We start from the raw sequence: 22082 nt of genomic DNA, 5'->3' as shown, positions 1-22082 counted from the left end.
AGAACTTGTAAACCAGACCCAGTTGCCTTTGTTGAGCAACTTTTCACACCTGATCAGTAAATACGGTTTGTACTTCCCAGTGTGGAGCAGAGACAAGATCAAACTCCTTTTAATCATCAATAGGGAAGAGTCGATTCGTATCGATTAAGAGCACAGGTTATTTTAAGGCGTGGCCTGACCCTCTGCATCCCCACTTTCTCGAGCACTTCACAATTTTTGGTAAACAGAGAAAAAAAATCATGGCATTAGGGAGGGAGGAAGAGTGAAGTTGGAAGCCCCACCAGTACCTTATCAGTGAATTTCCACTCTGAGTGTAGCTCAGTTTAAGATCAGAGCCGAGAGCAGCTCTGCAGTAAGAATAAAAGGCCCGGATGACTTCGAGAAACAAATACTCAACAACTTGAGGCCCTGCAATTGAAAAGGAAATGTCCAGATAAATAAATTAATAATCAAAATTTTTTTTTAAAAATCCATTGTAAATCAGTGACAAACGTATAAAGCGTATTGAGAGTAACTCTATCTAACGCATAGATAATTTATATAGTCTTAAATGTATGGAAACTTTAGTTGCGACAATGACACCTTTAGCTGGAGGAATAACATCTGTGAAAACTGCCAACATTTTTGTAGCGCTTACTGTGTGCTGGCCACTGTTCTAAGCATTTTATAACTATTAACTTATTTAATCCTCACAATAGCCACAGAACCAGGTATGCAATCAGGTGGGCTGTCCTGATTACAAGGGGACAAGAGGACTGAGGCCCAGAAGCTGAATAACTTGCCCCAGGAAGATTCTCGAAGGAGGCAGGGAGTGGGCTAAATGTTTTAAGGGCACTGAAACTGCCTGGCCAGAGGCCGTCACTCCACAGAAGCACCAACAGAGTAGGGCAACTTCCTATTCTGAATTCTTTAACTGCTGAGCTAGAACGACACAAAAGAAATAACACCAACCCAGAAAAGCCTCAGATGGCACAAAAGAACTGGACCCTGCCCGATAGGCAGTTGGAAGGCGGCTGGACATTTCTGCTCCACAAACATCAACCAGCAGGCCTGAAGGGAGGGCGTGACTTCCCACTCATGTATTCAGAGGAATGAACACAGGATGATTCAGAGAAAACAAAAGCTCTGTCAAACAAGGAATCGGCAAATAATCTAAACTCTTACGCTTCCAAAGACAAAGGTCTCTTGTCCACGATAAGCCCCAGGTGTATTTTATCTATAGCATAGCACTGCCAAATGCTTTTTACTAGTGAAGGAAAGCTTGTGGTCAGGATTCCAGGGGAAGAAATGGGGACGTGGCTAAAGCCTGGTGGCCAAAGCACAGATAAGACTGACCTATGACCCTCCTATGCCTTCTAGTCTACATTATCAATCCACTCCTTTGCCCCTCAAGTGTGTCTTTCCTTGGAAAACTAAATTATCAGATAGGACGAATTTGCTGGGATGGGGCAGAAGCCTGCCATTCACACCCCCTCCAGAAAATATGACCTGGAGCCCAAGCTAGCTCAATGCTTTACTTGGCTCAATTCAAGGCCTTGACGTAAAACACCCATCTCCAAGGGTGGAGCTTGGAGGCACAAAAGCTTCTTCGTGCTTTGACTTTTGTCAAGAGCAGCCAGGGCTGCACCTGTCCTGGTACCCAAGTTCACTGGTGTTACATGAGTAACATCTCGGGATGGGCCGTCCGAGTGCCATCAAGGAAGCATCAAGAGTCCTGACAAAGAGGGCTCAGGCTCTGGAGTCAAATAGACTTCAGAGTTTGAGTCCCAGTTCCTGGGTGGCCCCTGGCAAATGACTTCGCCTTGCTCAACCTTAGTCTCTCCCTCTGTAGAATGTGTACAATAAGAAAATCTACCCTAGGGTTGTTGGAGGTACAGAAGTATGCAAGGAGATGCGTATTAACGATGCACAAAATAACTGCTCAAAAAAATGTCACCATTATATTAACAACAGTGAAAACACACCAGGACCTCAGTCTCCCTCGACCAGAAGCCCTTGTTTCCCTTTGTACACCTAGAACCTAGCACCTTCCCTGCTGCACAGATGCCCCATGCCCGTCTCTTAATGCATAAACAAAGGGTCCCCATCCTGAGGCTAGAGGGAGGAGGAACTTAACGAACACCCTCAGCTCTCGTTCTCTGCAAACGGCGACCGGACAGTGGGCACGTCCTGAGCGCTCAGATGATGCCATCAGGGATGAATCCCACGGAGAAGGGGGTTTCCTTCCCTGTTACCATGTTGAAGGGATGAGATGTTGAGATCTTACAGTGAATGGATACTGAGGCAGTTACTTTTCTTTTTTTTTTTTTTTTTGCAGTACGCGGGCCTCTCACTGTTGCGGCCTCTCCCGTTGCGGAGCACAGGCTCCGGACGCGCAGGCTCAGCGGCCATGGCTCACGGGCCCAGCCGCTCCGCGGCATGTGGGATCCTCCCGGACTGGGGCACGAACCCGTGTCCCCTGCATCGGCAGGCGGACTCTCAACCACTGCGCCACCGGGAAAGCCCCAGTTTCTTTTTTTAAAGGAAGGAAGAGAAGGTCACTTTCCTCAATGGGTGCCCAGAAGACCACGGTATATAAGGGGCGACCCTTTTGGAACCAGAGTCTAGTTCAAACCCCTTCATTTGACAGAGGAAAACAGTGAGGCCCAAACAGCAGAAGGGGCTTGCCCAGGGTCACAAGGCAAGAAGATGGAGGAACGTCCCCTATTTGCTTGAGAATACAATCAAGGCTCAGTTGAAGAAATGATTTGATTGAAGAAACGTTCTCACAAGGTCAGTACTGTACGTGCCCTACAGGCACGCGCGCAGACGAGCACAACAGCTCAAAGGTATTATAATTTCTTCACAAAAACGTTCAAGTAATTGTGCAAAACTTTTAAGTGGTGCCCAGATGATGAAAACTGAAACACACAGCATGACTAAACTACTCCAAGATTCTGAACTTCCAAAGATTAAACTGTATTCTAAATAACTCACTGATTGTATCTCACCAGCATTTTAATGGTGTATGATGGTAAAGCTCATCTAATGTTACCTATTTCTGGCTTGTCAAGCAGACTGGTAAGGATGCGGAAAGGCTTCAGGTACATGTGGTGGCGTTCCTCTACGTCAGCATCAGGGAACTTCTGGTGCAGTATCTCAGCCAGACCCTATTTTTTTTTTTTAAAGCCACATATTAGGGTATTATATTAAGTACAGTATGACTTTATTGGTTGTTCTAGTTGTTAAATGCCCTGGGATAGAAGTAAAAGCAGTCATGCCGCACGAGGTGACTACAGTTGGCCCTCCATATCGTGGGTTCTGCAGATTGAAAATATTCGGGAAAAAAAATTCCAGAAAGTTCCCAAAAGCAAAACTTGAATTTGTCGTGCACTGGCAACTACTTATACAGCATTTACACTGTATTCTACAACTATTTACAAAGCATTTACATCGTAAGTAATCTAGAGATGGTATCATAGGTAATCTAGAGACGGGTTAAGGTATGAGGATGAGTACAGGTTATATGCAAATACCAGGCCAAGTTATAAATATGAGGGACTTGAGCATCTGTTGATTTTGGTATCCATGGGGGTAGGGTGGGGTAGGGGGATGCAGGAATTAATCTCCTGCAGATTCCAAGGGACAACCATACACGAGACTTTCCCAACCGTGTACTAAGGAACAGCCCCCCTGTCTACTTCTGAGGTCCCACAAGGAACTCCACTGAAGAACCACGGTCAGGAATGCCCTAATTGGGATCTACTTTCCAGAAATGCTCCTTTACCTCAACTAAAAGATCCTTGGAATATTTCTCAAAAAAATACGAGGACTGGTCTTCATAAGAATTTGAGATTTCCGATTCCGGCACAATGGTATTTCCTTTAATATCTGAACCTATAAAAGAACAAGCACCATGAGCTGTAAAGAAATCTATACATTTAAAGTACACCTTATTGGGCAAAGGTCTCATGCTCTGACATTTTTGTTTGTTTGGTTTTTTTTTTTGCGGTACGCGGGACTCTCACTGTTGTGGTCTCTCCCGCTGCGGAGCACAGGCTCCGGACGCGCGGGCTCAGCGGCCATGGCTCACGGGCCCAGCCGCTCCACGGCATGTGGGATCTTCCCGGACCAGGGCCCAAGCCCGTGTCCCCCGCATTGGCAGGCGGACTCCCAACCACTGCGCCACCAGGGAAGCCCCTATTGGTTTTGTTTTGTTTGGTTTGTTGTTGTTGTTTTTTTTGCTCTGACGTTATTAAAAATAGAATTCCTCCAACAGAAAACCAAAATCAGATCCAGCAAAACCGAGACCTATTTTCTCCTGACAGTGGTGGGCCAGGGATCAGACAGGCAGAACTCCATCTCAACGGGCATCAATTTAGTTTACCCCAAGAATTCATCCTGAGTGTCTTTGACAAGTATGGTTACAAGGATCTAATGGAATGAGTATCATTTTTAAAAACCAGTATTTATTTGTATGGCACTATGTAAAAATCAAGGTATTCTCAACTACATGCCCTCATTTTGAGCCTTGGTTAAGTCTCTAAGGTCCTCAGGGCAAGGAACAGCATCTTTCTAAGCAGAGAGTCTGGACCCCTGGGGTCGTGGCTAAGCAAGTCGGAGCCGCTCCTGTCTACATACAGTGTGCCGAGCCCCACTGGAAGGCAGCCATGCATTTAACAAAATCATCCTTTTAACAAAAATGCTCAAAGAGCCTGTGAATATCCTTCTGGAAACCCTTCATAAGCTTCTGTGCTATGACTTCTGGAAGTTTTACAACTAGGGGAAGAAAAGGTTAAGAGGACTTCCTGATATTGGTATGAGAAGATCTATGAGGGTTGGAGAAAAAAAAAAAAGCTGAGAAGCAGAGGATTTTTAGGACAGAAAAATACTCTGTGTGACACTATAATGGTAGACGCATGTCATTATACCTTTGTCTAAACCCACAGAATGCACAGCACCAAGTGTGAACCCCTGTGTAAACAGCCGACTGTGGGTGATGATAAGGTATCAGTGTAGGTTCCTCGACTGTGATAAACGTGCCACTCCAGTGAGTGATGCCGGTGATAGGGTAGGCCGTGCTTGGCGGGGAGAAGGGAGGAGGTGGGAACTCTCTGGACCTTCCTCTTAGTTTTGCTGTGACCCTAAAACTGCACTAAAAACATAAAGTCTTTCTAAAAAAAAAAGCTACGGAGTTTTTTCACAATCGCTCTGTAAACCACCTTCTCTTAGGTACACGGACTTGGGAATTTTAGGCCCTGTGATCTCCTGGACTTGTCCCCCTGAAGCCTTCCATCCAACCAACAGTCAACGGCTCTTTTCCTACAGGTCTGCAGTCTGTTCACAAGAACACATGCTCACAGAAACATGAACCAGGGTTCTCGTGCTCTTCCAAAGTCATCCAAATATCTCCCCAAACGTGTCAATGCCACAAACGTTCCCATCCAGACAAAACTTTCTTTTACATATATTCCATGTTTCTGGGTTTTCTCACACACAGTCTTATCCCATGAAACTCCTACTTGAATAAGGCTTAGCGACCATTATTTTGTCATCTTTCAAGCTTCTTAAAATGGAATTCGGTTAACATTTTAAAAATCCCATTACCTCTGTTTTTTTATGTAACAGCTGCAAAATAACCAAAGCTGCGGGGCAGCAGAACTCAGCTGACCAGTGCCAATTCAGTCACCGCGTTATCTTTCCACACTTTGTGATTCAGAAATGGATCAACAAGATTGCGACTTTATTCCAAAAATCAGCACTCAAAGGTGTCACCTTAACTCTGACTTGTCAACTCCCACGTATTACTCAGTACCTAGTAACCACGCGTAAAGCCTTCTGTTCAGAGACATATCTCTTCTCAGGAGGGTCTGGGTGGCGGCCGAGAGGATGCGCACCATGTCAGATCTGAGCAGGGGGATGGCTCTCTCGTTGGAATCCTATGAGGAGGAAAGAGAAAACTATACTGCAAGGAGATGACATAGTAAATTGTCTTTCTGACGTGTGACCCCTCCTTACCAGTCTACAAAAGCTTTATCTTAAAGAGGCGGTTCTCAAAAGGGGTTGGTTTTTCACACGCTGCCCAGGGAAAGAGGCTATTCGATTTTCGCTATGGAAACACCACCCTCACAGAAATGACGGAGGACCCTGAATGGCTGAAAGCGAAGAGTGGTCACTGAGTGGCAGCCCTCCCCTCCAGACGAGACGGCTTGGACCTCTCCCGTCTACCCCACGGCCTCAGGAAAGACCAGCGACTCCCCTCGAAGAACACAAACGGCTTTTTACCAGACAGGTATAAAATGGGAAGAAGAACAGGACAATCTCCAGGTTATTTCTTTGCACCAGCACGTTTGAGTCCAGCAGGGATGCACATAAGGACTTTACCTACAAAAGACAGAAACATTTCATGCCCGAGACACTGGACATCGTTTGCAGGCTACTCTTTACAGTCATAAAAATGAAAAAAAATTTTCCTGGGAATCTTGAAACCACCGTGTTATATCGTGTGGAACAGAATAAGAAGATCTAAATATGGGAAACTTGGTTCTAGCTCCAGACGCTAGGGGGCGCTGTGTGACATCGGGAAGACCTTCAGCTGCAGCCCCCACTGTTCCATCTCAGAGACGGAGGGGTCTGGACCAGATCGTCAGATTCTAAGACCTCACATTCTATAATCCCAGAAACAAATACATTTAGGTTCCAACAGGAACTTTCAGCTACACTAAAACTCCAAAGACAGTCAGTCAAATGGACTCCAAACCAATTAAGCAGACATTTTGGGTGTCTTTTCTGAGCATAGATAGATGTAATACAGCTGCATAATAGATAAGAGCCATAAGACAAGTGGTAACAAAAAGCTATGAGAACCAGGAAGAAGAGAGGGAGAGATCTTTCAACTGGGGAGAACAGTGAAGCTTTGTGGGTGAGCTGAGTTTTTCGTAATACAGGCAGGAGATTCGCTGAGACGGGGGAGAGGAGGGACAGGCCGTGAGCGTAGGATGAGGGGCTGGCTGGAGCAAAGACAGCATCACAGACGTGCCAGGCCAGGCAGCCAGCTCTGGGAGTGTAATGGGCCTGAAGTGGAGAGTGAGGCATCTGGTGAGCTGGGAGCGGACTGTTAGAATACTCTTGGGGATGGATTTTATCTTCAGGAAACAGGTATTTTGCAAGCACAGTGCAGATCTGAACAAAGCTATGTTTTAGCAAAGTGAATCTCTTAGCAACCAAAAAAGGACTGGATGGGGAGAAACCGGTTAGAAAATTACGTGATGGTCCAGGAACGAGACCAAAGAAGCTGAGGCAGGGCAGTGAAAACGGAGAAAGAAACAAAGTGGTACTGACAGGGCAAGGAAGAAGGGAACGTGACTATTGAGGGTCTCCTCTGCCCTAAGCAGAGGTCCTTTTCATCACTCTTTTCCTCTGAGAGCCCCGTGAGGAAGCTCTATTATTCCCACTTTGCAAAGAGGAACGGACTCAGAGGGGTAAGTAATCGGTGCAACTTTGTTAATGACGGATTCAGTTTCTGAACATTTTAACTTCAAAGCCTTGGGTCCACCACTAGGTGGTGACAGACTGCAGGCCATTAAACAAATGCTAAGTTTGGGGAAAAGAGATAAAGATCTGGGAAGTTCCCATTCTTCAAGGTCATGAGAAGGCAGGTCGCTGCCAGGGAAGAGGGGCCTTGGCACGGACAACCTAGGTGTGAAAGCAGCCAGAGGCGAGGAGGTTGGCAGGGATGACGGCAGCAGCTGGAGCGAGCCTACTGTGCGGGCAGTGGGCGGTGTGACAGGGGCAGGGGAAGAAAACGAGGCTGTGGCTCAACAGCGGACCCCGGCCAGGCTCCGCGGAGCGCTGTCGACGGCCACCCGTAACGTGGAAGCTGTGGGGTCTCCCGGAGGGCCCTCCTCGCGTGAAGACACAAATGTGACGCAGGTGTTAGAAGCCAATGCCGCCATCGCAGCTTAAGCAGGGATGCTGCCTCCTCATCTGCCCAACCTCAGAGCGCCTCTGCTTCCCGCTGCCCCGCCCCTCACCCTCGCGCCTCCCCCTCCCCTGCCCCCCGCCCCGTGGCCCTGGTGACACCTGTGCCGGGGAGCCAGCCAGCCACGCCACGCCGCCGGGAGCACGGCACCCACCGTGAGCTGGTAGTCGGTCCCCAGCATGTACTTCTGCTCCGTGCCGGGCGAGCCCCGGCTGATGTGGCCCACCACAAAGAGCGAGGCGGGCAGGCGGATGGACGGGCTCGCCAGGACGCTCCCCCAGAGGGCGGCGTAGAAGACCTCCCTGCCCACCACCAGGGACAGCCTCAGGAGCAGCGCGTCCGTCCTGTGGGCGGGAGATCATAGAATTAGGGCGCATCCCTCGGGCTCTCACGGGCGCGGCTCTCTCTCCCTGGCCGGGAAGCACCATCTTCCTCATTTTAAGATGCTGCCATCTCTCGCCCTTCTCTGTTTGTCCACCTGCTGGCTGTCACTGAAACTGAATTTGCTAAAACAAACATGTCACCGAGGGGTGCGGCTTCTTGGCCAGGAGGCAGCATCTGACCTGTTGTGTCACCCTGTGGCAGAGATCCGTCTCCGCCTCCGGCCTTGCTGCGGATGCCGTGGCGCTTACATGGCGCTTACAGGTTCCACTGCCCAAAGTGGATGAGCAGATCAGACACTCTGTATAAAAGTAGGAGGAGTCATTTAAAAAAAAACAAAGTCTGGGCTTCCCTGGTGGTGCAGTGGTTGAGAGTCCGCCTGCCGATGCAGGGGACACGGGTTCGTGCCCCGGTCCGGGAAGATCCCACATGCCGCGGAGCGGCTGGGCCCGTGAGCCATGGCCGCTGACCTTGCGCGTCCGGAGCCTGTGCTCCGCAACGGGAGAGACAACAACAGTGAGAGGCCCGCGTACCGCAAAACAACAAACAAATAAAAAACAAAAAAAACCAAAGGCTAATGTGACCGATTGAAGACCTAAGTAATGATAAAGACACCCCCGACCTGAGCACAGCCAAAAATGTGCCCAGTGACACCGGATTTTAGAAACACTGGGGACAACATTCCCCTGGGCCTCCTGCCGCACGGCACATTCCAGAAGGTCTGGAGCCGACTTCCCATCACTGCCCACAGCACCTCCATACACCGGCTCCCACTCCAGGAAGCCCTCGTGCGGAAGACCAACATTTATTCGCCTCTTTATCTTTATCCAGGTCTCCCATGACACGACGTCAGCGATTTCACGGCCGTCCTCACAGAAGCAGCAGCATCAGTGGGTGCGGGCTTGTTTTTCCACTGACACTGACTGAGGCCTGGCCCTCCTCCACTCGGGGTGCACCTGCAGCTGACGGGGCACCTTCCCGCCGACTGCGAACACAAAGCTTGCAGGCCGGGTGATAGCATCTATCGATACGACAGCGGAGGCAAACTCCCACAAAGGGATTTCACTTGCACAGAAGTGAAACCTCCGTGCATTTCAGCTCTCAGCTATGGTAGGGAAAAGGGATGCAAATGTTGTGAAGATACCTGAGAGTCTTTGGGGAAAAACTCAGCACAGGAGAACAGCTGACGCTGAGGCCACACAGCCACCGTCACCACTAAGTCTGCTCTGCTGGCTGACACCCCCCAATGCCCAGATGAGCGTCTGACACACACCTGAAAAAACTGTCAGATGAATGCCACTCTTTCCCTTTTACTATACGCCAAACTGTTTTCAGCTTACTTTTTAATAACCACTTCCGTGTATATTAAAACATTTCATACAAAAAATGCCTACTTCCTTCTGATATTAAAAATACATTTTGTTCCCCTTAAACCTAGTCTCCTTAAGCCTTCTTTTTGACTCATAAAATATTTGTAGCAAAAGATACAGAGAAAACAACAAAATGAAGAAGTACAAGTAACACCCAAATGTTTAGAAGGACACAGAATGGTTTAGTGGCTAAAGGTACCGATGGGTCTTCTATCAAGGCTGAGCAAACAAATAGAGCTTATCGTTGCCCAGCTCTGAAAACAACCAAACAAAGGCCCTAATTTGGGGCAGAAGCGCCATTCAGCAGCTGCGGTTATAGTAAGTCGGGCAGATGGGTCACTGTGTCCTCTGGACAGACAGCATGGTCCTGAGCTAGGGAGAGATTCCCACAGCAACAGATTAATTGAGGAAGCCCCCGGAGTGCTCCTGTCTCCAGGATCCCAGAAGACCACCGCTTAGCTAAAACGCAACGCAAACACTACAATGCACGCACTACTATTACATCCCCTTTGACTAGGACAGCATATCCCCAAAGTACGTTCCGCGGAACACCGGCCACTTGGGCTGTTCCACAGTAGAGAGGTTCCACTGTCCGAGAGCCTGGGGAACGCCACTTATGCTATCCTTTCTTCAATATTTACAGAACACTGGCTAGTTTTCTTTATTAAAGAAACACAGCTTTACATATAAATATAAAGATTCCCATTTTATTCTAAAAATTAATGGATATTAAAAATTGAAATGATGCTACAGGTCCGAAAATGGCAACGATGACAGGACTTTGCTATGGAGAGCAAAGTAAAGAGCAAGATAACTGGGGTTAAAAACGAAGTAACTTTCTACTAAATAAGAATTATTCGTAGCACCTCAGTTGTGAAGTTCCAAAATAAGTGTCCAGTTTAGTGTCCAGAATGGTAATCTTTTCTATTTAAAACCAACAATCAACAAAACAAAACACACACACCAACCCCCAATTCCTACTCCTCCCGTCCTTCCTCAGCCACCCTGGCTGCTGCTTTCGTGCCCCCTGCAAACACGAGCCCATTCTAACGACACCGACACGCTCTCCTCCACTCAACTGATAGCAGGTGAGGGACACAGGCTGTGCGCCGTGAGCCCCAGGCGCTGCACGACTCTGGCCTTGCGTTCACTTGCCGAATGGACCCTCGTGGAAAGCTGAGCTGTCACAAGGCCGAACAGCGCGGGGTGTGACCATCTGAACAAGCAGGGCAGTGACAGCAGCGCTCTGCGCCACCAGAGTCGGATATATGTCAAAGAAGGGGGGGACGCTCTAGACCCAGCAGAGCTCATCACCATGGTGCCTGGAATCAGCCAAAAGAAAGGTCAATAACTATTTTCCAACTACTATCTAAATCGGGCTTTCTCAACCTCTGCCCTGTGGCCCCCTGGGGCTGGACGCTCCTGTGCTGTGGAGGCCATCGTGTGCACTGTGGGAAGTTCAGCTGCACCCCTTGCCTCCACCCGCTAGATGCCAGTAGCACCCTCCCCGCCCCAGGTGTAACAACCAGAAGTGTCCCCAGATATTGCCAAGTGTCCCCTGGGGGACAGAAACCACCCCGGGCTGACAGCCACTGATTTAAAGGCACATCTCTGGGGAGCCGGGTTTTGCCTGCTTTCCAACCATTGGAAACCTCCACCTCTCCTCCGTCCTCTCAGAACAGGAGTGGAGTATTCTCCCGCCCCCAATACCACTAATCCTGTTTTCTCCATACAGCAAAACACAGCAAACTGTGTGGCTGCTTCTTGGGCACTTTAAGAAAGGAATTCTGGCCAGGAGTGATCTGCAGACATCAAAGGGTTATTAGAAAGCAAGGGGGAATAACGAGTCCTAACACTGGCCAAAATTTCCATTCCCTTATGGTTCACTGACAAGAACAGACCAGGAACTGTCCCCGCCTCCACAAGACCCCTGAGTCACCCGTCCTCACCAGCCCCAAACTCACTCACTCACCCCTTAGCCTTTTCCACCGCCTTGGACATCGCGACCCCCCCCACACCCAGATCCCCCCCCCTTCCTGTCTCTGCAGAGTATTTGCGGGGGTCGAGGGTGTCTGACTCAATTCCTATGCACGTTGGGGAAGAGTCATTGCTGAACTCTCTCAAACTGACACGGATACGTGCGGTCACCCGACTGCTGTGTTCTGAGACCACATAACCCTAGACCAGCCTCCACGTCGGAAGGCCAGTCACTCCTACCTCTGAGGGCTGCAGTCGCCGGGCTTGGCTTTCTGTCACACCTGCCTCTACTCAGTGGTTCACGCAGCTTCACTCAGCTCTTGGTTCAACGTCAAGAGATCACAATGTTGGAAGAAAACACCCGTGTTAAGCAACTTTAGTGACTGTTCAAATGAACATTTGTTTATCAACTAGGAGAACACATGGCAACACCCCAACTACTGACATGCTCCTGGTGTGATTCACTCTTACAGATTAAAAAAACTGCAATACGCTTTGGGAGCTGATGTGTTCATCATCAGATGATGGGAAAAAAGCATTTATATACACACATCTGTTAGGAAAATGTGAATGGATCAGAACTCTAGAAAGAGCCTGAGACTAAGAGTCAAGAAACAGAGTCTGGTAAAGGTCCTCTTGTTGACCCCATATGACCCTGACTGTTCCCTTACGTACACACCTACCCAACCCCTCAGGGCATGGTGCGAGGTTTAAAACAGCAATGAGACAGACCCTGCCTCCTAGGGAAGTGGATGCTAGTGACTCAGTGCACCGCCGAGGTGGATTCCCCACTGGGAAGTGGATGGCCACCACCTGCTCTGTGTGAAAGCTCCCAACGGTCAAATGCACATCCAATCCCAGCACAGACGCTTGTGACTTTAATGCACCCTTGGTCACCAGCGACTGTCCCACAAACCATTCTGATTATTTGGATTGACTGTGAGATTCCACTCCACACCCCCTGCACCCTCCAGTCACTGCTGACACCAAATAGGCCAAGGTGGCACGGCCGGGGCCCCTGGCATGGGGAAAATTCGAGCAGTTTCTTGTGTAATCAAATGGAAACTTTTGCAAGCACACAGGTTTCTAAACCCCCCAGTCAGGCTGCACGTGGGCTCTGAAAATGGGTCCTATGAACAGAAGTTAATCACTGCAGTAATCACTCAGAATAGTTAATACGCTGGAAGTGAGTTCTCACATCATGTTCTCCAGAAAAACAAGACACTCTGTATACTCAATCTGAATGGATACAGCCTCTCTCCTCTCTCCTGTTCCTAAGCAATGACCAAAACAAACAAACACCACTGCATGAACTTTTATGCATATGAGTCTGACAAATTTCTCCAAGGTGCTTCTGAAACTTGTCAAAAGCTATTCTGCTTAGCCTCACCCCTTTTTGACCTCATCCATCAGTGAAACGTGGCCTTGCTTTTTCATTTGGAAGCAGCCTCGTATAACAGGAGGGAGGAGGACTTCAGAATGTGACATATGCGGAGTAGAATCCCATCTCTGCTGCCCACTGACTGCGACTCCAGGAAACTTTCTTACCTTCTGACCCTCACCTGGAAGTGAGGTAATTCCCAGGCACACACGGTATTTCGTCAGGCAGACCATCACAGAAATGTAAACATCAACCCGCCCTGCTTCATGGGTCTCTGCGCTTCTGTCCCCGTTTCCTTTTTTTTAATTTTTATTTATTTATTTATTTTTGGCTGCGTTGGGTCTTCGTTGCTGCGTGTAGGCTTTTCTCTAGTTGCGGCGAGTGGGGGCTACTCTTCACTGCGGTGCATGGGCTTCTCATTGCAGTGGCTTCTCTTGTTGCAGAGCACGGCTCTAGGAACACGGGCTTCAGTAGTTGTGGCACGCGGGCTCAGCAGCTGTGGCGCACGTGCTCTAGAGCGCGGGCTCAGTAGTTGTGGCGCACGGGCTTAGTTGCTCCGCGGCATGTGGGATCTTCCCAGACCAGGGTTCGAACCCGTGTCCCCTGCCTTGGCAGGCGGATTCTTAACCAGTGCACCACCAGGGAAGTCCCACTGATCCTGTTTCTTATACAGCAGTGAAATAAAATACAAACCGCATGGGCGGCCCACCTGGATGGGCACAGCCGTCAGCTCTGGGTGAGACCCACCTGTCGTAGATCTCTGAGCCCTCCTCCAGGCCGGGCAGCAGGCCGATGATGAAGGCCTGGAGACTTGGCAGGAGCAGCTTCTGCAGCGGGAGAAAGTACTTCTCGTACAGGCCAAGCAGCACGGGCCTCACCGACATCGCCGCATGTGCCAGAAGAGGGAACAACCCACAGCTTCGGGACAGAAAAAGGGAGAGGAGGGAAAATGAGACACCTGCTCAGAAGCCCCAAGCGACTGGTCAGCCCAAGGGGGTTTTCAAAAGCAGCCAGCCAGCCATCTACACTGGCGATGGAGATGCTCGCTTGTCAGGAGACGGTCACAATGAACTGTTGGCCCAGAGCAGGTGATAGGCAGTATGCACGTTACACTCTGACTTAGAGAAAAGTCAGGGAGGACATACTCCAGAAGGTGAGCCCTGGTGACCTCTGTGATGGCTTTATGGTGAACTGACAACCCCTCTGTATTTTTTTGTTTATCATTTTCCCATCTTGTGAACTGAAATATGGATTACTTGGGTAATAAAAAAGTAAAACGGTGGGGATGCTCTCGTACCTGTATAGGAACAAATCCTTGGCCAGCCATTTGGTCCCCACAATTTTAAAGATAATTTCATAGGTTTCTAGGGCTTTTAAGTGCACACCGCTGGGCAAAGCAGGATGCAGGCACTGAGCTAATCTCTTGCTGATAATGAGCCGTCTCGGCAGCAAGGAATACCTCAGGTTACTCTGGAGAGCCTGGAAAATGAGAGAAAAAGCACATAAGGAAGAAAGCAGTGACACTGACTGTGGAGAGGACATCTGCCGAGGCCAGGAAGACACCAGCAGGCCCGGGTGTGGCTGTAAGAGGTGGGACGTGACAGGACAGGAGGACAGAGGGACTGCACGGGAGGGCTTGGGGAAGGGGGCCACGAGCCAGCATCAGGGACACGGGCCCGGGAAGCTGCCAGCAGTGAAGGGAAACGCTGCATCCCTTCAAAGGGACTCTGTCCCTGTCAGGCCAGTTTCTGATGGAGCCGTGTGCTTCTGTCTGGGGAAGCCTCTAGTCTACACATGAGACTAAGCAGAACACAGACCTCCTGTCCCCAAGAAAACCCTCGTTTGTGTGCCACGGAAGTCCTGGATTTCCCCATCGTTATCCCAGCCTGGCTGCACAGCCAGGTGGCCCTGAGTGTCTGGGACACACCTATAGGCCGTGACTCCTACGTCCTCAGCATTCAGTTCCCCAGGAGGGAGTCAGATCCCTGTTGACATGGAATGACAGTCCCCCTGAGCTGGGCCTCCTCCAGCAGGACACAGGCCTGGCCTGAGCTAAAGCATCCCTGGGCATTGGCCGCATCTGAGAAACACGGTCGGTGGATTTCTTGCTAACAGGGCACCTCCCTGTCGGGAGTAGGTCAACGCCATTCTTCATGGCATCAAGCGACCACACGCAGAGCACTGGGTGGGTCCTCACGACTCAATCTTCTACACCAAGTGTCTGTCATTACAGTGAAACAATCCATACAACTCACACAAATATTTACTGAAAGCCGACAGGGTAAAGTCCACGCTTCTCAAAAAGCTGCTCAAAGGCCTCCACGGTGCGACTCCTGCCCGATTCACCTGCTCCACGTATTAATGCTTCAGCTTCAAGCTTCCTAATAGCACAGGTCCACCTGTGGCTCCTGCCCGCCTCGTGCAGGCTCTGCCTGAACATTTTCCTCGTGGGAGACTCAGCTGTGCACCCAACTCGCCGAGGCAGAATGGTCCCCAACTCTAGGCGGGGAACACGCTTATTTGAGCTCCACCCGGTTCCAAGTGCACATGTCACCGACTCGCGTGCTGTGCTAATGACCATGAGCTTCAGGGCTGAGCTCGGTGGTGAGCTACTTGGGTCCGCACCCAAGACCTTCCTCCTCTGCTGTTCTCGGCCCTCTGCACCTGCCTCCTAAGGGCAGGCATCCCGCAAGACCGTCACAGGACGTGTGTCAGAACCGCTGCCCCCGGACCATGTGGTCTTAGGGCCATGACAGCTTTCTTCCTAGGAGCGAAGAAAACGATCCCCCTCTAAAACATACACTGCTCTCTGTAACTTCTCAGGGACCCAGGCTAGGAGGGGTTTCAGCTCATGGAGGGGTCTCCGTGATCTTAGAGGCCGGGAAAGAAAACCCACTGGGCTTTGAGTTGACTTCTAAAGCCTGTGCCAGAAGTGACACGTTATTCCATTCATCTCACTGGCCAGAGTAAGTCACGGTGCCACGCCTATGTTTAAAGGGGCAGAGAAATGGGATCCTGCGGTTATGTAGGAGATAAAAGGAAAAGAAGCAAAATAATATTTTCCATCAGAAGCATGTGGTCTAATTGAACTCTCAAATTCAATAAAACTACAACTAAAAAACCAGCTATACCTAGAGGTCGTCAAGAAATACCTTATACTATTATTTGTAAGAGTCTGATAGCTTAAAACAAAGGGCAAGCCAACAAAATAATTTTTTTAATGTGCCCGTGTCAAAAAGAAAAATTGAGGAGGTGACCTGGAAACACATGCGGGTAAGAACTGAGGTGTCGAGGAAGAGAGGAAACGACTGTGGGAAATGCACAGGAAAGAGTGCGTTTTATTATGGACATTTTCAAACATACAGAAAAGCAGGTAGAACAGCAAAGTACCCATCACCCAGTTTCAACAAGTATCAGCTGGCCAGTCCTGAAGACACAGCTTTTAGGAAACCATGCCTGTGGCTCACTGGCTTAGCGATACTGCAGCTGTGGGCTTTCTCCATGACCTCAGAGAACTAAGCTCTGTCCTCACCTGTTATGTCTGTCAGGCAGAGCTCTTGCTTTTTGTTTTTGTTTTTTTTTTTTGCGGTACGCGGGCCTCTCACTGTTGTGGCCTCTCCCGTTGCGGAGCACAGGCTCCGGACGCGCAGGCCCAGCGGCCGTGGCTCACGGGCCCCGCCGCTCCACGGCACGTGGGATCTTCCCAGACCAGGGCACGAACCTGTGTCCCCAGCATCGGCAGGCGGACTCTCAACCACTGCGCCACCAGGGAAGCCCGAGCTCTTGCTTTTTGCTTTTGTTTTTTTTTTTGCGGTACGCGGGCCTCTCACTGTTGTGGCCTCTCCCGTTGCGGAGCACAGGCTCCGGACGCGCAGGCCCAGCGGCCGTGGCTCACGGGCCCCGCCGCTCCACGGCACGTGGGATCTTCCCAGACCAGGGCACGAACCTGTGTCCCCAGCATCGGCAGGCGGACTCTCAACCACTGCGCCACCAGGGAAGCCCGAGCTCTTGCTTTTTAAGTCACCGTCTCACTTTTGCTCAGCATAGTCTAAGGACGTTTGCTAACTGAGGCGCAAAGGACGGGCTGCAGCTCCTAAGGTGGTCGTGTGGGATCCAGAAGTGTTTGGCTCACTGGGGCTCTGCAGCAGCAGGATCCCATCTCTCTGCCCTTTTGAATGTAGGCGTGGCACCGTGACTTACTCTGGCCAGTGAGATGAGTGGAATGATACGTCACTTCTGGTACAGGCTTTAGAAGCCAACTCAAAGCCCAGTGGGTTTTCTTTCCTGGCCTCTAAGATCACGGAGACACAGGTTGAACTGGAGCCCCTCCCAGCGTGGGTCCCTGAGAAATTAAGAGAGCAGAAACCAGCTGCTGACCCACTGAGGCAGAACGCAACAATACTGTAAAAATCACTGAGCTTGGGGACTGTTTGTTACCATGGCATAACCTTTCCTGTTCTGATGAATACACCTCTTCCCATATAAATGGAATTACAAGGAACCACAACCATTCATTACAAATGAACAAGGCCGGTTACTATTTCTTTCTCATTTAAATGTGTTACCCCATTTAATTGAATTAGAATAAGAAACATAACCAAAATCTGAGGCCATGACCAGGACGTGTGGAATGGATTGTTCATTGTATGCTGTCCATGTTAATCCAAGCAACACAGCATATCTGAGTCCGGGAGTCAGTGCCTCTTGAGGGAAAGGTACACTGAAGATGAAGGAAGCTGTCTGACTTGAAAATGCAGAGAAGGACAAAGGATATAACCAGATAATACTTAGAAAGATGAGAAGATGCTCATCCTTCCCGATTTAAAAGATGCAAATTAAAACTACTGCGAGGGACTTCCCTGGTGGCGCAGTGGTTAAGAATCCACCTGCCAATGCAGGGCACACAGGTTCGAGCCCTGGTCTAGGAAGATCCCACATGCTGCAGAGCAACTAAGCCCATGTGCCATAACTCCTGAGCCCACATGCCACAACTACTGAAGCCCGTGCGGCTAGAGCCCGTGCTCTGCAACAAGAGAAGCCACCGCAGTGAGAAGCCCGCGCACCGCAATGAAGAGTAGCCCCCGCTCGCCACAACTAGAGAAAGCCCACACACAGCAACGAAGATCCAGTGCAGCCAAAAATAAATAAAATTAAAATTTTAAAACAAAACAAAAAAACTACTATGAAATGCCATACTTTTCACCCATCAGATTGGTGAGTTAGATCAAAGCACACAGGTTCAGGAGTAGAGCAGAGACACCCAGAGATCATGAACTGGTTTCATCCAACCTACAGTCAGGATTTGGCCGGACAGGATTTGCAAGGCTGCTCCTTGGAGCAGCTATGACATTGATTCCCCTCTGTACCATTCTCATCACGAATAATGGGGCTAAAATGGTGCCTGGGTCATAGTGATTTTGTTAACACCTTCCCACAGAGCCTGGCACTTAATATGTGCTTCAACACGAAGGTTAAACAAACAAACAAGACTGAGGCTATTATAATGCCTGGTTTAAGCTTGTGAGCTTGGGGGTCAGAGCCTAGAATTCCAGTTCCATCATCTGTTGGGTAAATCCCTTAACCTTTCTGGGCTCCGGTTTCACAGGGATAATGGTGCCTAACGAAGTTTCAAGCATCACGAGATACCACACTTAAGGAAATTAGCTCAGGGCCTGCCACAAAGCAAGCAATCAACAAGCATCTCCTCTTATTATAATGACAAGCTGACTGTTAAGTACCAGATTTAAAAATGGAGACAAAATGCATTGCATTTTAAAAGAACTGACAGAAATCCAATCATTTACAAATAATATCCTTTACTGTCACAAAAGCGAACAAGGACACTAGTTAGATGTGTTAACAAGAAAGTTTGAGGAATACATTGTATCAGAAAAGAAAAACTCAAACTGTTGTATATTTGGAGATGAAATCAACTGCGGACCCAACAGATGATGAGAATTCCAAGAGACACTGAAGACAAGGAGAAAAATCTGCATATAATAAGAGGTGGAGTTGGAGAACCTGAAATTTCTTTTTAAGGCAACAAAGGAAAGGTAAATAGTCATTAATATTTAAGATTAAAAAGGAAAGAAAATATTATTTCTTAAAGGATATTTAATGAAAAAACTCTAAAGAAACGTTTTGCAAGTGGTAAGACCGGAGGGACTTCCCTGGGGTGGTCCACTGGTTAAAACTTTGCCTTCCAGTACAGGGGGTGTGGGTTCCATCCCTGGTTGGGGAGCTAAGATCCCACATGCCTCGTGGCCAAAAAACCAAAAACAAAACACACCACCAAAACACAGAACAGAAGGAATGCTGTAACAAATTCAATACTTTACAAATGGTCCACATCAAAAAAATCTTAAAAAAAAAAAAATGTGGTAAGACTGGAGATCAGAGTTGCCGGGTGAAAAGGCTTTCCATGTAGTAGATTGGAAGCACTTTTGGAAACAAAGGCTTCCCCTAGACAGGGTGCCACCTCCCCCAGTGTGACTTACTTTACACAGGAAGTGGGTGTGGGTCCCACTCAAAGACACCTTCTACCTGAGTAGTACTAAGTAGCGTCTCAAATTCTACCTACGTGAGACTTTGCCTCTGTCTCACTGAGGACTAAAGCAGGGCCATGGGGGAAACAGCTCCATGTTTTTAGGGCAAACTTAAAAGAGAATGAGATCGTTAGATATAATGATTCATTCCCCATCTGGCTGCTACATAGTCAAAGCTCCGTGTGCTGGTTCAGCCCGGTGGCTTTCTTCAGGCAGACACCCTCGATTCAGAAGCTCTTCTACCTGTGGGCTGTCAACGCCAGCGCCCAAGCCATCAGGCCTGGGCACGAGTGAAGTGCCTGGCCAGTGCCGCCAGCCCACCTTAGGCTCCCAAAGACACTTCTCAATAGGAACCTGGCGGGGTTCTGCTGCATCCCCTCTGGGAGGAGGGATCAAGCCTGATGCCCTCAGCTGCCACTGCTTTTGAAAAAGAAGACATTCTACTCAGAGCAGCCCTGTCCTAGGACGTTTCAAAACTGAGCGCTGTGTACTGCTGGTGGGAATGTCAAATGGTGCAACCGCAGTGCTCCCCAAAATGTTAAACATCTGCTTTGTTTACCAAATTACCATTTGATCCAGCAATCCCACTTCTGGGCACACACCCAAAAGAACTGAAAGCAGGGGCTCAAACAGATATTTGCACACCCATGTTCACTGCAGCATCATTCACAATAGGCAAATAGTGGAAGCCACCCAAGTGCCCATCATGGATGAACGGATAAACAAAATGTGGTCTATATGCACAAAGGAATATTATTCAGCCTTAAAAAGGAAGGAAACTCTGACACGTGCTACAACCTGGATGAACCTTGAAAGCACTGTGCTAAGGGAAATAAGCCAGACACAAAAAGACAGATACTGTATGATTCCACTTACACGAGGTCCCTAGAGTAGTCAATCCATAGAGACGGAAAGCAGTGTGACCAGGGGCTGGGGGAGGAGGAAATGGGGAGTGAGTTTCCAGCTCGGGAAGATGCAAAAGCTCTGGAGATGAATGGTGGTGATGGCTGCACAACAATGAAACACGCTGCGTGCCACTGAACCGTACACTCAAAAATAGTTAAAACAGTTGAATATATGTTGCATATATTTTACCACCAAAAAAGAATTTAAAAGTGAACGCTGTGTTCCCCCAACTGCTCTTGCCGGACTGGCTTTGAGCTGCAAGGAACATGAATTCCCGAGTGACGTCCACACCTTGGACTAAACTGAAAACTGTTTCCCGACCAGAGAACAAAGGGCCTCCTTTTAACAATCCTGAAGGGACACAGGGACTGGGTCCAGCCTGTCCTGAGTGAGAGTTTTTAACCCTTAATTGGCAAAATAGCTCCCTTGAACTGAGTCGCACCCTTTAGGGGTTGAAAATGCCTGACTCCCTCCTCATGCCCCTCCCAGCTGTTCAAGAGCTGCCATGACTGGACCCGGTTCAGGTCAGGGAAGGCCACCCTGACTCTGCCTTCCTGTCCCCAGCCTCCATCTGGGCATTTCGCTTTGGCAAGAGCCTTCTCCAGCGAGAAAAGCTCAGGGAATATTTCCAGGTTGTGTTTTTCAGGAAAACAGAAACCCAAAGTGACTGGCCAGTAAGCTTAATATTATATATATATATATATATATACACACATATATATACCTATATATATATTTTGTTTGTTTGTTTTAACTCTGAATGAAAAGGATGTATACTTAAAAAAAAGAGAGAGAAAAAGGTTCTTCTACAACTGTAGAATAGATATCTCAGGGAAACAGATGAATTGGCAAGGAAGCCATGCTTTCAAAATTACTTTTTTACGTGCTAACCAGAAAGGAAAAATATGATTAGACAGGAAATTAAACTTCCTTATTTATTTCACCCAGGCACTATACTATTTTAAAAGTATTCCTTAAGATATAATTACAATATTTTTAACCTCACTGTATTCATAGGCTTAGCAGACTGACCTTAGGACAAAGTAATAAAATACAAAATGTAAGCTTAAAAAAAAAAAGTTTGAACCACATCTGAGCTCCGCGAATACAGACCAGGAAGTGTCTCACTTCACTCCACCCAAGGCAATGTCTACGTCTCACTTTGTTTTACTCTGACATTATACAGTCTGACAGTCTGATATTCTCCAGGACTCGGCATGATTTAGAACGGTTCTATGTAAAAAACATGATTAAAAATTCCAAAAGGGTAGCCCAAGGACTCAAAAAGTAACTCAATACACTTAAAAATGGTTAAGATGATAAATTTTATGTTATATGTATTTTATCACAATTTTTAAAACGTTAGGGTAATTTAACAATATGGGTGAGGGGAGTTAAATTATATTTTAAAATGCTCTAGCCTTTAAAATGAAATTTTTTTAAAATGAATTTTTAAATGTTTCCTTTAAAAGTGCCCAGAAAAGAACATATACACACTACTATATATAAAATAGATAACTAATAAAGACCTACTTATATAGCACAGGGAACTCTACTCAGTA

The 22082-nt window shown here is 48.3% G+C and overlaps 1 protein-coding gene across 6 annotated transcripts in view; it reads right to left on the bottom strand.

Annotated features, from left to right (window-relative positions):
* DOP1B (DOP1 leucine zipper like protein B) overlaps positions 1–22082 on the bottom strand; it is a 110112-nt gene that overhangs the window by 61827 nt on the left and 26203 nt on the right. For 4 of the 6 annotated variants that reach the window (XR_003004965.1, XM_024758196.1, XM_024758191.1 and 1 more), the window contains exons 3-10: positions 14367–14548; positions 13817–13987; positions 8115–8304; positions 6265–6363; positions 5795–5918; positions 3767–3876; positions 3035–3149; positions 288–408 (exon numbers count right to left, since the gene is read on the bottom strand). Coding sequence is in view for 5 of the 6 variants with exons in the window: in XM_024758196.1 (XP_024613964.1) it covers positions 288–408; positions 3035–3149; positions 3767–3876; positions 5795–5918; positions 6265–6363; positions 8115–8304; positions 13817–13987; positions 14367–14548 (1112 nt within the window). In the remaining variant the exon portion in view is untranslated. Of the gene's footprint in view, positions 1–287; positions 409–3034; positions 3150–3766; positions 3877–5794; positions 5919–6264; positions 6364–8114; positions 8305–11928; positions 12008–13236; positions 13386–13816; positions 13988–14366; positions 14549–22082 lie in introns of those variants that run through there. The other 2 variants (XM_024758192.1, XM_024758193.1) reach the window with 2 other exon arrangements.

The sequence above is a fragment of the Neophocaena asiaeorientalis genome, unplaced genomic scaffold (assembly GCF_003031525.2).
Source record: "Neophocaena asiaeorientalis asiaeorientalis breed wild unplaced genomic scaffold, Neophocaena_asiaeorientalis_V1.1 scaffold45, whole genome shotgun sequence".
NCBI classification, from domain to species: Eukaryota; Metazoa; Chordata; class Mammalia; order Artiodactyla; family Phocoenidae; genus Neophocaena; species Neophocaena asiaeorientalis.
The sequence above is the reverse complement of the archived record's forward strand: the minus strand, read 5'-3'. Positions and strand labels throughout refer to the sequence as shown.